The 15,600-nt window shown below is 43.7% G+C and overlaps 2 protein-coding genes across 7 annotated transcripts in view; both read right to left on the minus strand.

Annotated features, from left to right (window-relative positions):
* LOC124038394 (slit homolog 1 protein-like) overlaps positions 1-4,861 on the minus strand; it is a 194,382-nt gene extending 189,521 nt beyond the window's left edge. For all 6 annotated transcript variants that reach the window (XM_046354234.1, XM_046354230.1, XM_046354233.1 and 3 more), the window contains exon 1: positions 4,255-4,861. In XM_046354234.1, the coding sequence (XP_046210190.1) occupies positions 4,255-4,457 (203 nt within the window). In that variant the 5' untranslated portion in view covers positions 4,458-4,861. The remainder of the gene's footprint in view (positions 1-4,254) is intronic.
* Positions 4,862-7,395: 2,534 nt separating this feature from the next.
* LOC124038396 (rho GTPase-activating protein 19-like) lies at positions 7,396-13,635 on the minus strand. Its single transcript, XM_046354236.1, has 11 exons — positions 13,207-13,635; positions 12,594-12,829; positions 12,391-12,471; positions 11,626-11,835; positions 10,974-11,200; positions 10,675-10,761; positions 10,352-10,417; positions 10,023-10,205; positions 9,545-9,640; positions 9,334-9,447; positions 7,396-8,897 (listed from the first exon to the last, which is right to left on the minus strand). The coding sequence occupies exons 1-11, from the start codon at positions 13,221-13,223 to the stop codon at positions 8,841-8,843; spliced, it is 1,374 nt and encodes a 457-aa protein (XP_046210192.1). The 5' UTR covers positions 13,224-13,635; the 3' UTR covers positions 7,396-8,840.
* Between the last annotated feature and the right edge of the window lie 1,965 nt (positions 13,636-15,600).

Genomic DNA, 15,600 nt, shown 5'->3' on the forward strand with positions numbered 1-15,600 from the left:
GAGGACCGCCACAGGAAAAGAAGACCCAGAGTTACCTCTGCTGTAGAAGATAAGTTCATTAGAGTTACCAGCCTCAGAAATTTCAGCCCAAATAAATGCTTCACAGAGTTCAAGTAACAGACACATCTCACCATCAACTGTTCAGAGGAGACTGCATGAATCAGGGCTTAATGGTCGAATTGCTGCAAATAAACCACTACTAAAGGACACCAATAATAAGAAGAGACTTGCTTGGGCCAAGAAACACGATTAATGGATATTAGACTGGTGGAAATCTGTCCTTTGGTCTGATGAGTCAAGATTTGAGATGTTTGGTTACAACCGCCATGTCTTTGTGAGACACAGAGTAGGTGAATGGATGATCTCCGCATGTGAAGTTCCCTCCGTGAAGCATGGAGGAGGAGGTGTAGTGGTGTCGGTGTGCTTTGCTGGTGACACTGTCTGGGATTTATTAAGAATTCTAGGCACACTTAACCAGCATGGCTACCACAGCATTCTGCAATGATACACCATCCCATCTGGTTTGCGCTTAGTGGGACTATAATTTGTTTTTCAACATGACAATATCCCAACACACCTCCAGGCTGTGTAAGGGCTATTTGACCAAGAAGGAGAGTGATGGAGTGCTGCATCAGATGACCTGGCCTCCACAATTACCCGACCTCAACCCAATTGAGATGGTTTGGGATGAGTTGGACCGTAGAGTGAATCAAAAGCAGCCAACAAGTGCTCATCATATGTGGGAACTCCTTCAGACTGTTGGAAAAGCATTCCAGGTGAAGCTGGTTGAGAGAATGCCAAGTGTGCAAAGCTGTAATCAAGGCAAGGGGTGGCTATATCTCCATTTGTTTAACACTTTTTTTGGTTACTTCACTATTATTCTACAATGTAGAATTTTTTTTTTTAAACACACAAAAAAAACACTTTTGACTGGTACTGTACATGTACACACATACACCATCACATACAGACAGGCAGACAGGCTGTAGACAATGAATGCACATGGAGTCCATGCTTGTCTGGGGTGAGTCCAACACTCTACCATATCCCAGAGCAGGGCATTCTCTGGCATAAAGATAATCTTCTACTAACACTACACAGACACACACACCAGCCATAAACACACATAGTTTTTTCATTTATTTTTATTTAACTAGGCCCAACACGTGCTCCTGAGTGGCACAGCGGTCTAAGGCGCTGCATCTCAGTGCAAGAGGCGTTACTACAGTCCCTGGTTCGATTCCAGGCTGTATCACATCCGGATGTGGTTGAGAGTCCCATAGGATGGTGCATAATTGGTCCAGTGTCGTCCGGATTTGGTCGGGGTAGGCTGTCATTGTAAATAAGAATTTGTTCTTAATTAACTGACTTGCCTAGTTAAACACAAAATAGACAAGTAATTTAAGAACAAATTTGTATTTACAATGACGGCCTACCAAAATGTAGGACAAAGCACACAATGTAAATAAGAGACACAACACTGCGATGAGTCTGACCCTCAGGTGGCTGGAGAGCTGTATTTTGCTGAAGAGAGGATGAACGAGGCCAGCCCAGTCATTCCAATCCCATTATCAGCTCATTGCCACTCCACACAGATAGTCCACAGTGTTATCAGAGCTGTCCAGCAGCCATAGCTGGATCCATTGGAGAGATAACACAGATAAGAAGAGACGGACATTTCTGAAACTTGTGGGATGTGTGCATATACTGTATATGTGTGTACCAAAATATGTCATATTTAAATACCTGTTGAATTGCATCAGGCCTATACAAACCAATCCATGGCATAGTTTAAGTATGAGTGATGCAGAGAGGTTTGTTTGTGAATTGGACTAAGAATGGATGGCAGGCTGAAGACATCCTAGCCACTGCAGGAGAAGGTGTGTGGTGTGATTTTAACACCTGGGGCTGAGCTGAGCTGAGATACAGTCTGTGGAGGTCAGAGGTCAGGGCTGATCCAAACCCACAGTGACAAGTGTAAATGGGAAACTGCAGTCAGTGTCAAGACCTCCCCCAAATCACACACACACACACACACACACACACACACACACACACACACACACACACACACACACACACACACACACACACACACACACACACACACACACACACACACACACACACACACACACACACACACACACACACACACACACTTTCCCCTCAAATCGCCCCAGCATTCCAGGATTGGCTAATAAAGCTTGTCCAGACAGGCTGTGTCCCTCTAACCTCCTTCATACCTTCCCCTCTCTCCACCTGAAGTCAATGTAAAGGCCTGTACTCTGCCCCAGTAGTTGTCTACCCCAGCACCCCTCACCAATATTGCACTATTATCAGCCTTAGCGGTGTTTTCACACACACAGACCCAGCGGACCAGCGGGGGGGGGGGGTGACTAGTTCAATCATCTTGATGGATCACCCTTTATAACAGCCCTGGATTACAGAGAGTTTATATTGTTAACTAACCAATTCATGGAGACCAAGAACCTTCTACATGACATACACACACGCACCACACATTCGCGCGCGCATTGACAGAAAACTTGAAACGCTTGACTACTTAAAAGTCTAACCGACAAAGAGTGAAGGTCTGCCAGACACACAGACAGAAGCATTTAGAGAGGCACAGAAATCCGTCCTATTTAGCAAGACGGTTTGAAGCATGAAATCACATTACAAATCCCAGGTATAACAGCTAGTATACATGACCTACACATATATAAACTAACTGCAACACATAAAACACACTTCAGTTTAACTACGGTACACTCTCAGAGCACACGGCTGTTCATGTAAAAGGAAACCACAAAATCGTCATGTTTCCCCCTAGAAAAGGTCCCAAGCGTGTGTCTGTGTGTGTGTGTGCTCTGTCTGTGAACACACAAGCAGCTCTGACACATGCATCCGCTACAAAAAGGTGTTCTTAGAAATGAAATATGGAGTTCATGAAATATGCAGTCAGCTCCCGCTACGCAAACGCTGCTTCTGACACAAGTGTCTCTCTCCTCTCTCTCTCTCTCCTCCGTTCCCACAACATCTTTTATTCATCTGAGCTATTCTAGAAGCTGAAACAGAACAATCTATTTCCCTCACCTCTCCTATCCTTCTCCTCACCACTGATTTACAGATGAATATTTCAAAAGGAAATCCATAAAAGGAGAAATCTCTTTCCATTTCTCTCATCATCCCTCCACTTTCTCCTTCCTGCTACAAGACGTCCAGTAGATCTTCTCACAGGCAGGACACACTTAAGGAGCAGATTTGCTTAATTTTCTACATGATTTAACAATTTGAGGGAGAGGGGGGTCTGCAAGAGGGAGGGAGGGCCGGTGCAGGAAGGGGAAAGAGAGAGAAAGAGAAGATCCAGTCTACAGATAGTGAACTAACTATATCATCAGGAGAACCGTGTCCTGAAACCAACGGAATGTAGGCTAACATTTACATCTCGTCTAGAGGGAGTCAAATTAACAATGGGTGATTTTAATAGAGAAGATTGAAATAAATAAAAAAAGATGCAAATATGGAGTGAAATTCAGCTCATAAATACATATACCACCACATCACAATAGAAGCTTACTGATTTAATCATCTCACAGTAACATTTTGCCGCATAGAAAAGGGGAAATAGTGAAGATCAACAGTCAATTGTAGTAATTATATTAAACTAATTACTGGAGCATTTCCACATTTTACGGTGAACATGTATGTGTGTGTGAGCCTGTAGACAGACATACACACACACACACATACACAACAACGGCGGGTATGTCAATTATGGACACATGAACGGCATACATCTACTCCGGCTCTTTCCAGTCTCTCATGCCTATTTATACCTGACTGGAATGCTATGCACGCACACACACACACACACACACACACACACACACACACACACACACACACACACACACACACACACACACACACACACACACACACACACACACACACACACACACACACACACACACACACACACACACACACACACACACACACCACTCAGGGCTATTGTTCTCTCTCTGTTTCAGCAAAGTCATGTGCGCCACCACACACACAAACAGACACACAGAGACATAGAACCACCGACAGGCAGACAAATGCACACAGTAAAGAGACAGACAGGCAGACAGGCAGACAGGCAGACAGACAGACAGACAGACAGATAAACACATATAGTAAAGAGACAAACAGACAGACGGGGACACAAACACACACAGGTATGGTACAGAAGTAAACACTTACAGTCTCTCGGTGTTGCGGGGTATATTCCGGGGCATGGTTTTGATGCCCAGCCCATGGCAGTCCACCGTGGTGCCACTGCAGGTACACAGGGCAGGGCACGCGCTGACGTAGCCTGTCACCAGGGCACAGAGAACCAGCACACAGACCCAGTACCCAGGCAACTTCCCCACGCCTGCCCCAGAACAAGCTCCTCTACCGGGCATGATCTCCACGACTGCAGCCTCCTGCTTCTCAAAACCTAACTCCTAAAAAACCTTTTCTCTTTCTTTCTCCTTCTCTCTGCAAAAATCCCCAATTCCTACTACACAATACAAGTTTTTTACAATCAGTGTGTAGGCTCTTGTAGAACGAGAAAGAAATCTCACTGTTACAACATAAAACAGGGCTAGAAATAAGTAATGTCCTCAGTTGGTAATGTATTCTGAAAGGCTTGATTTTCTTCTCTTTTTCTCGCAAAGGGAACGATCCACCTCTCTCTTCTCTTTGTGGAGTTGTTCTGTTCTGCACTCGTTCGCTCACGACTCTTCTCTCTCTCTCTGTCCCGCTCTGCTCTGCTTGTCTGACTAGGGGGAATGGGGATAGAGCAGAATGAAGAAAAGCCTATCTCTCTCTCCTACACACACAGCAGTCATCCATCACAAGGAGCTACAAATAGCAGACCCCTGACTCCACCCCTCCCCCTCCTTCTTCCCTCCTCACAACACCCCCCCCCCCACACACACACACACACACAGAACCCTGCCTGAACTCTCTCATTCTCTCTCAATCTGTCTTTTAGTCCCTCATTTTCTCTCTTATTCTCACCCTCACAACTCTCTCTGTCCTTTATTCTGTTTCATTCTCTCCCAGGCTTGCCTCCAGGCAGCCCGTATAGAGCAGAGAGCAGTAACCTGTGACACTGTTCAACCCCTATCCCCAGTATCACAAAGGTCTGTGTAGGTGTACGTATGTGTGTGTTTAAATACATACATACAAAATGTACATTTATGACCACCTAATATAATGACTTTGACATTAGTAGACTGTTGAAGTCCATAGTGGTGGCTAGGAGGTTAGTCTCCAACCTCTCTCCAAACAATGAAATAAAGTCCTCTGTGCTGCGGCTCTTCCTGCATGCACTGTGGTGGAGCCATCCCAACCTAAAAACACTAGAACAGAATCTGAAGAACCCTGGAAGCCCAATCTATGGCTTACAAAGAAAAAAGAGGAGAAAAAGACAGAGAGACTGATGGAGATGAGGTACTGTACGAACAAAAAGAGAAGTGTGTTCCGTCCTTCCTAGGCCCCGCCAGACACACGCACACGTAGTAGAGAGAGAGTGATCCATCTGGCCCAGTAAAAGTGTCAGTGGTGTATAGATCTTCCTAACATGGGTCCTGAACACAGGGGAGAGGGTGGTGTTTAGGGCGTCTCTCCCTGTCCCTCCACTCTCTTACAGAGCTGCGAATGGAATACACTCACACACCTCTCTGTTTGTCCTAGATGTGGGAAGGGACAACACCAATTTGCACTTAAGAGTACTAGCAAACAGTACCACAACTCATATAGGAAATAAAATAAGTCAACCTCAAGGCTCAGGTGCATGTTTCTTTTATGTGTAGTAATTGTGAAATAATTTAGTAGTAACTAGAGTTTACCAAATGGAGAAAATAGAAGAGTTGTGTGAAGTTTAATTAATCTAAAACACTACTATGTATCAGGGACGCAACTTTCACTGGGGACATGTCCAAACCACATTCTAAAATTGCATTTTGGTCCCCCACAGTTTCATCATTAGAATGGGATTGGACTGACAAAATGAGGCAATGGTTTGCGTCCGTATGGTCGGGCTGTTTGGAGTGTTTATCCGACTGGATTTAAAAAATAATAATAAGGTTTTTGAAATAAAAGTAGTCTCTCCCCGACTTCTAAAACCAAAGTTTGGCATGGATGTGTGTCTGACTGAGAATGGGCCAAACTGTGTGGAGAACACATTCTAAATAAAACCAGAGTTTGACCTGTTAACTATATACAGTAGTGACCATTGGTATTTCCAGCACAGTCACTGCTGTCCTGTTGTGTATTTACAGGACCGGAGAGTGGCAGCAGTCCCCTGCTGGAGGTCTGTAAAACCTGTGTACAACATACACGACACACACACATTAAGAGGCATGTGCACACACACAGGTGCACTGTGTATACTTCTAATACCAAACATGCAACAACACAATGACACACACATTCCAACCACCTGCATTGTGGATAACTTCTTAGTTCCTTGTCCCCTTTTCTTTCATAACCTACTGCTTATTCACAGAATTTCCAGGAGAAAAATAAACTGCAGACAAAAATAGATGCATTTTAATTTAGACTTTTGCTCCTGGAATGTAAGGAAAGTGTATGATATCACACTTTCATAAACTACCAGGGACAAGATAGACACTCTTATTGAAATGTACATTCACTTTTTCTGAAAATCTCAGTTATAACAAAGTAAAATTCTACGTTTCCAAGCTGAAAAATAATTGTGAGAAAAGATTTAACACTAAACATCTAAAGTGATTTCAGGGCATCTTTATAAAAGGCTGAGCATTTGCATCTCAAGTGCTCCATCTTGTGGTTAAAACTAAACTACACTCGGTCACTAGTTCCAGGCAGTTGATCAGACAAAATCAAAGAACTAAATATTCACTAAATACCTGTGAATTAAATGTTCAAACATGTACATTACATAAAACCTTGCCATGTTATAACATCTTCAATCACGGTCAATCTTCAGCATGACATCGTATCAGTTTAAAACATTGCCTCTTTTATCAATATTCCACACAACCAATAACACATTTTACCACAAAGGAAATAAAGATGTTCGTTTCATCGTCTTTTAACAGCGGTTTGTTGCATAGCTTCCCAGTAGCGCCGCTATTGATGATCAGTAATTCACACAACCAATAAGAGCTCTCGAGTGGCGTCACTACAGACCCTGCAGCGTTCCGGAGCTGAATCACAACCGGCCGTGATCCAGAGTCCCATAGGGCGGCGCACAATTGGCCCAGTCGTCCAGGTAAGTTGGAGGGTTTGGCCGTCATTGTAAATAAAAACGTGTTCTTAACTGACTTGCCTAGTTAAATAAATAATTTGACCACAAAGGAAATAAAGATGTTTGTTTCATTGTATTTTAATGGCAGTTTGTTGCATAGCTTCACAGTAGAGCCAATAATGACAGACATGCTGTTGTACGTGTAGCACATTCACATTGAAACAGCTTGACAGACAAAATTCTGATGCTCAATAGTCAGATCAGTAGAATGGAAATGCCGCTGACACTGAAATTTAAAGTTAATATTGCCACTAGAAAAAGGAAATCGTGAAACAGTTGTAAGTTATTCACATTTCAGTAAAAATAAAAAATTATTGTTGGTAGAGGATTTGTGTGAAGATATGGTTGAATCTGGTCAGGATTCAGCACTCAATGTCTGACTGGTTTAGAAAATAGCTATAAAACAGAACCAATGCAGATAGGCCATGGATAAAAACATGTGATATTAAATAACAAATATTGTAACAGATTGCATAGAAAAACTTTTCTGTAACAGTATCAAAAAGGACAGATATTGCATAAAACATAAGCGGATAAATAATAATACCATTAATACACACTTTGGTTGTAGTCTCAGAAAAAAAGTAAAAAATACAAACACAGTAAAAATGAAAACAAGTATTTAAAGAGACAGAAAAAAAGAGAGAAAAAATAAAAATAAAATCAGTGTTGACAGATTAAGACCGTGTCAACAGAAACACTCCCAAACAAAGCAACAGTGAGTTCACACCAGTTGTAATAACAGCAGACCATTAGCTACTCCTACGGTCTCATTCACATCTACTAGGTTTTCCTTAACACATGACCAGACCAGGAAAACCAGTCATAGCCCTACATACCATGTTCCAAGACTTTACTCTCACTCACCTCTCCCTCCATCTTTCTTTCACACTCATCTCTGCTCAGTCTGAACACAGACGATGCTACTGCCTCCACAGTCACACCAACTGGAACACATTAAACTATATCAATGGGACCTAGGCTTAAATAAAGATTCAATATAATGCATCACACATTAACTTTACTACTTTGCTAATATAATTTTAAGGCACTCAAAACACTTTGCTTAGCTTAAACGTTTACTACAAACCAGCGCAAACTCCCTATAGATCCAGCTTACTTCTACCAACCTGAGACAATGTTTGTCCACATGCTCTACACAGTAGTTTCTAACTCAAAACACATGCAAAAGTTTAAACCACAAAAATGTGGGTTTTCAATTGGTTCTCACTGGTTTTTCTAGTCATTCTAACTCCTACTTGACCAGAATGACCGAGGTGTACATTTGTTGTGTCTTTCCAAACAGAACAAGGAAAATATGAAAACTAATTTACTGGTCTACATGGTTCTACTGCTTTTAAGACAACACATTATTTGGCTTGTAAATTCTTTGACTGTTTAACTCTCAGGGTTTCTCCCTGTTTGTTAAAAGATTCATTTTAAAACCAAGTTAGAGAAATGTTTTTGAGAGTGAGAGGAGAAAGTTGTGGATGAGCTGAGCTGACTGCTAGACCGACGTCTCCTGCGTTGGAGAGAAGCACATCCTTTTAAGAGACGAGGAATCCTGAGAGAAAAGAGAGAACAACCTCACGTCCTTCAGAGTTATGTCCGTTCTACTTAACCTCGGCGCCAAACCCATCCGACAATGTCACTCAAATAAACCCCATTGGGGAGAGTTGAGTGAGGGAGTTTGCCCTGTGGTTAGCCACTGGTTGGTGAGCTAATGGTAATTACACTCCACCCATACCACAACGCAGTAGTCATGGTTTAACTGGCTCACCAGGACTGTGGGTTGGAGCCCTGCATATGTCACTCTAAATGACCATATTCTACTATTATTATCATATTAGTAAATGGGGAGAACGACGCAGTCACCCACTGGTGACAGGTTTATAGCTGTGAATCATGGTTTGAACCTGAGACAAAGTAACACTTCACTATACCGTTCCTATTACGCACACATACAGTGACTCAGCTATGGAGTGGTGTATAGTACTTACCCATCCAAAGCTGCTGTCCTCCTTCTCCTGTCTGTCTGCTGAGCTGCTGGATCCTGGAGTCACCAGGCTACTGCTAGACTTCTCCACCGGGCCCTGGGTACCTAACGCTCTCCTCTGGTACACACACAAACATAGCTTTCAAAATCACACATCCTGTCTAACATCTTCCTGGGATTGACAGAACATTGAGCTATTATTTTAAATCATTGACCCTGATTCCCCCAAAGGAGCGTGAGCGGCGATGTTTCCTATTCGAGTGCAGTGTCTGTTGGTCACTCAATGGCGTCCCAGGGATCTGCTTAGCAAACTAGACAACACACCAAAACAGTGAAAGTCTTAATAATAATGACAATAATTAGGTGGGTCCGTACATTTATCCTATTTCACAAGTGTGTATTATATGCATGCATTTTTTGGTGCATATTCCACTCCCCAAGAAACCTTCTGAGAGTGGGGTCACAGCCAGCGATCAGCCATTATTGATGGTGACCATGGAACAATTAGAATTAAGTGCCTTGCTCAAGGGCACGTTGGCAGATTTTTCACCTAGTCGGCTCAGGGAATTGACCCAGTGACCTCTCTGTTACTGGCCCAACGCTCTTAACCGCTAGGCTACCTGCCACCCTTTTGGCCAAACACTCATTTCTGCACATTCTGCAAATACAGGTGTAGGCATGTGTGTGTCCCACCTGTCTGATGAGTTTCTTCTTCTTGGCAGACTCAGGCATGCTGCTGACTTGTTGGTAAAGCTCTCTGAGGGCCAGCTCAGTGTGTGTGTTACTGCTGGTGGTCCCGTCTGTACACGTCACAGCCCCACCAGACCACTTAGAGGGGGAGGGGTGAGCACCCCCACCACACAGGGCCAGGCCATCCTGGTAGGGAGGAGAGGAGTGAATTGATAACAGGTCTTCGCTGAGTTTGAAATATTCCCTGATAGAAGACATGATCGATTTAGGTTGCCCAACACAGTCAAATAGTGATCAAAATCAACTAGACTGAGTTTCTGTAGTGTACTCACCGTAAACTGGGTGGTGGTTGATCCTTTAAAATGCATGCTGGCGAGTTCTTTGACATACGCAGGAGCCTTGAGTAAAAACACAGACAATTACCACCTTTGTCATTGTTTAGACAAACAAGACTCACAGGTTTCAGGTGACCAAACTGTGATTGACATGTGAAATGATTGACTGATGCAGACACAGTATTGACTCAGGTGAAAATCCCCAGACAGTTATTGTTCCAGAACCCAGATGATTGAGTGCGACAGAGGGGAGGGTAATGAATAGAGATATTGATTAAAAATGGCTACTGGAGAAAGAATGCTCGACAGTCAATTTTCACCCTGAAGAGTTTCTGTGAGTGCTTGATGAGGAAAGCCACAGAGTTGTTTAGCTTCTTAATATTCCCCTGGAGGTCACTGGCTTGCACCTGGAAAAGACACAATACTAATGAGAAGAGACAACAATAATCAACTAATGGGAGAGAGGAATGGTGAGGGGGAGGGAGAGAGAAAGTGATTGTCTGGTTTGACATTTTACTGCATTGTTAGGAGCTAGTAACATAAGCATTTCACTGCACCCACTATAACATCTACTAAACTGTGTACACGACCAATAAACTTTGGTTTGAACAAGACGTACATGTTTGGGCCAGATGATGTGTGGAGCCACCATGGTGGCCAGGTTGATGGCAGACATCTTGTTGTTGTGCTGGTTGCGAGCAGTGTGGTAGAGCAGGTCCAAGAGCAGTTTGAGCAGACTGTAGTTGGCTGGAGGCAGCAGCATGAACAGCAGCTGGAAGGTCTCGATCTGACGCTCCTTATCCGGCACTGAAGTCTTGTTCCCCTTCTCATCAAACTGGGTCAGCTCTGGAGATAATCACCCCAATTTTCATAACGTTTGGTTTTTGGCAGACTTGCATCCACAAATAGTTTAAAATTTAACACTTACACTGAGCATACAAAACATTAAGAACACCTGCTCTGTCCATGACAGGTGAACCAGGTGAATCCATGTGAAAGCTATGATCCCTTATTGATGTCACTTGTTAAATCCACTTCAAATCAGTGGAGATGAAGAGGAGACAGGTTAAAGGATTTTAAAACGTTGAGACAATTGAGACATGGATTGTGCATGTGTGCCATTCAGAGGGTAAATGGGCGAGATAAAAGATCCTGTGGAATGCTTGACACCTTGTAGAGTCCTTGCCCAAACAAATTAAGGCTGTTCTGAGTGCAAGGGGAGGGGGTGTACTCGTGTACATTTAGGTTATATGGCTTGTTGTGTATGTTACCTGCTATCTTCAGATAGGCGTGGTAGTGTCTGTGTGTGAGTAGGGGTTCAGGCAGCTCTCCTAGGAATGCTTTAAGCAGGGTGGCAGCATCATTAGGATGGAAGTCCCCAGTCTCCAGGTCTATCTCTGTCCCGGCGTTCAACATCTCTCGCAGGGCCGCCTGCCGCAGGCTGTGGCCTGGCACACGGAACAACCCCTCCACATGAAGGTCTGAGAGAGAGGGATTACAGATGGATAGAGAGAAGGGGAAGAGATAATTAGGTTTATGAGAGAGGGATTACAGATGGATAGAGAGAAGGGGAAGAGATAATTAGGTGTATGAGAGTGAGAGAAGCAGTGGTGAGTGAATTGGGGGGGAGGGGGGGGGTCAAACAGAAATGCAAAATAGAGGAGAGAACAGACAGAAACAGAAAAAGGAGAGAGTAAAGTGTTTTCAGATGAATTATTGACTCCCCTGCTCTATCCCAGTGTCCACTTTCAGACGTTGACATCACTAGAGCAGGAAATAGACCATGAGCTCATACCTACTCACTCATTCAGCGCTCAGACTTAAAGACGAGATATTAACACTAGACAGACTGGGCCAGAAAATAACACACAGAACGCCTATTAGGTGCTCCTGCCAGGATTTTGAGGACAGAAATAGGACATGATCTGGTAAAATTAGAACACTTCTACAAAACGTTGAGAAAGCAAATGATATGTTTATTTCTAGATGCAGGCTGAAAGGTGAGCTTGTAAAGATGGGATAACTGTAGAACTCACGCTTGCTGAGGTATTCAATCAGCTGGTGGATCTGTGCTATGCCCTCCTCTGTCAGAGGAGCGCCAAAAACCACTCCTTTACCTGGAAATCACCACAGAAAAAGATGTGTAGTGAATGGACAGCACAGGACATTTGAAATGCACAGACTGCAAACTACACAAAAGTGTGTGTGTGTAGAGTACACAACATTATGGTTAATTCACCTTTGCGTTTGAGGAAGTTGAAAGAGCGTAGGAAGCCGGTGTGTGCTGTGGGCAGTCTGAGGTCTGCTTCTCCTGTGAGCTGGGCAAACTCATCCCCTGGCAGGTCTATGAGCCTGGTGATGTTACTGAGGACCAGCTCGGTGAACACCTGGGGACGCTCATGTTTCAGACGCTCCACAAAGAAGTCTGGGTTGAAGATGACCGGCTGTGGTGCAGGGTCCTGAGAGTTCACTACACTGCACACGGTCCATCCGGGGTGGGAGGGGAGAGAGTGTAGACAAATAGTCTGGTTGTTATTGTTTAGTAGCGAATTAACTACTTAATGTTACCTAAAAATAATGTTCAGTTCTGATGTGTCAAAGAGCAAGTCTTGGAAGTACCAATTTGCAAACCCATTATAACGATCAAGTGTGTAGCTGGATAGTAACGAACGTAGCTAGCTAGATGGCTAGGGAAGTCAGCTAGCTAGTTGCTAGTAAAATCTCTTTCCAGCCGGTTGAGTAACATTAGGCGTATCTGATAGCAACAGTCATGTCCACATAATGAGTGTAATTATGTTATCATGCACAGTGCAAACTGTTTGGCGGTCACAATTGTTAGATGATATGCCTACCTTGTGTTTTCGTCCATTTTGAATCTTCCGCTGTTTCATTCCTTACCCCGCCTCCTTGGAGGCTGAAACTACTATCAGCACCACAGACTGAATGGGTAACCCAGACACCTCAAGGGCCATAAATCTGACGAATCTGGTAGTGAGAGGAAGTCCAGTCGCGGGTCGTTGGAATGGATGGAAGTCGGCTAAACTGGTCCAACGTTCTGCTAATTTTCTAATCGATGTAACATCTGATCTCAATTCATTTTTATGTTCCCAAACTAAAATGTGTCACGAACACAGTGCACTAAAGTTGATATACTTTACACTTTTTCCCAAATAATTTTTAAAAATTGCTATGTTTATGAGTGCACGGTCGAAATTAGTGTGCATACAAACGCACTTCACAGAGGCGTTCCTTAATGGAAATATGCAAATATATGCTACAACGCGCCAATAGGATCTCGATAATTCGTGCTTCGCTTTACCCACCTCCTTGCTTGTTCTGCCCACAATGCTTCATTTGCTTCCACTGTAAACGACACAGATGAACTATCTTGGGTTAGTTAGAAATATCTTTGCTTCCACTGGACCCAAACCTTCTTCTTCGGTGAGGTTTAACGGCAGATGGCATCCAATGTATGTTGCATTACCGCCACCAACTAGCCTGGGGTATAAAAACCATTATATTTTGATCCACACAATGATTTTTTTTTTTACCCTACCACCTAAACAGAGGAGGCTGGTAGGAGGAGCTATAGGAGGAATACATGGAACGGTATCAAACACAGCAAATGTATGGAAACCACGTTTCACTTAGTTCCATTTCAGCAATTACAATGAGCCCGTCCCCCTATAGCTCCCCTCACCAGCCTCCACTGCATCAATTTTTTTAGGTGCCTTATGGCACCTAAAGGACTCTCAGCCCATGAGAAACAAGATTCTCTGGTCTGATGAAACCAAGATTGAACTTTTTGGCCTAAATGCCAAGCGTCACGTATGGAGGAAACCTGGCACTATCCTACGGCGAGGCATGGTGATGGCAGCATCATGCTGTGGGGATGTTTTTCAGCAGCAGGGACTGGGAGACTAGTCAGGATCAAGGGAAAGATGAACGGAGCAAAGTACAGAGATCCTTGATGAAAACCTGTTCCAGAGCGCTCAGGACCTCAGACTGGGGCGAAGGTTCACCTTCCAACAGGACAACGACCCTAAGCACACAGGCAAGACAACGCAGGAGCGGCTTTGGGACAAGTTTCTGAATGTCCTTGAGTAGCCCAGCCAGAGCCCAGACTTGAACATCTCTGGAGAGACCTGAAAATAGCTGTGCAGTGACGCTCCACATCCAAGTTGAGAGAGCTTGAGAAGATATGCAGAGAAGGGAGAAACTCCCCAAATACAGGTGTGCCAAGCTTGTAGCGCCATACACAAGAAGACTCGAGGCTGTAATTGCTGCCTAAGGTGCTTCGACAAAGTAAAGGGTCTGAATACTTATGTAAATGTGATTATGTTTAAAAAAAATAATTTGAATACATTTTTGAAAATTTATAAAAACCTGTTTTTGCTTCGTCATTATGGGATATTGAGGGAAAAAAACAATAATACATTTTAGAATAAGACTAACGTAACAAAATGTGGAAAATGTCAAGCGGTCTGAATACTTTCAGAATGCACTGTATGAACACTAAGAATACAACCTTACTGAAGCATATACCACTTGTTGACCTATCCCTCTGTACTACACATATCTACTATTCAAGGTCATCCTCTCAGGATCCCTCACCCTTTAACCCATCCTCCTGTTTTCTTCACTCCCGTAGCATATGACAACTTCTGTACTACTCTGACCACCTCAACCTGCCTCTCTCACAACGCACACTTCCTATCCCCAGCTACATGGGCACTCCTACAGTTGACACACACAACTTGTCCCACCAAAACATCACATTCATCTGTCCCATGCCCTCCTGCACACTATCACATCTTGGAATGTTCATCCTACACACTACTGCAACTGACCATAACAGGTGGAACTCTTAACAGGATAACTTAATATATCCGAACATGACTTCGTTGTCTAAAGACTGACAGTGACTCCTTCACTTCCCCACGCTCACTACCAGGTCTGGGTCGCACCAAATGGCAGGCGTCACAAACACTGGGAATCTTCAACTTCAATGCCCCCACCTCCGCACTTAACACTACCCCAGAAATCACTCGTCATGAATTTCAACCTCAAACTCTGCTTTCCTCATTCTCTTTGATGCATTCTTCCTCTCTTTCCTCTTCCATTCCTCACCGTGGGACCAGAAGACGGTCTCCTGCAGCTTGGTAGAGGCAGGAAGTTCCCACACTCATAACATAAGTTCATGGATTGTGTGTGTGCCATTCAGAGGCTGAATGGGCAACAAAATA

The sequence above is a fragment of the Oncorhynchus gorbuscha genome, linkage group LG06 (assembly GCF_021184085.1).
Source record: "Oncorhynchus gorbuscha isolate QuinsamMale2020 ecotype Even-year linkage group LG06, OgorEven_v1.0, whole genome shotgun sequence".
Classification (NCBI taxonomy): Eukaryota; Metazoa; Chordata; class Actinopteri; order Salmoniformes; family Salmonidae; genus Oncorhynchus; species Oncorhynchus gorbuscha.

Coding starts and splice junctions, on each gene's coding strand:
- LOC124038396 (XM_046354236.1), bottom strand. Junction 10,418..10,674: donor ACTCACAGAAACTCTTCAGG/GTGAAAATTGAC, acceptor TTTTTACTCAAG/GCTCCTGCGTATGTCAAAGA. Junction 9,448..9,544: donor GCTCCTTTGGGGGAATCAGG/GTCAATGATTTA, acceptor TGTGTGTACCAG/AGGAGAGCGTTAGGTACCCA.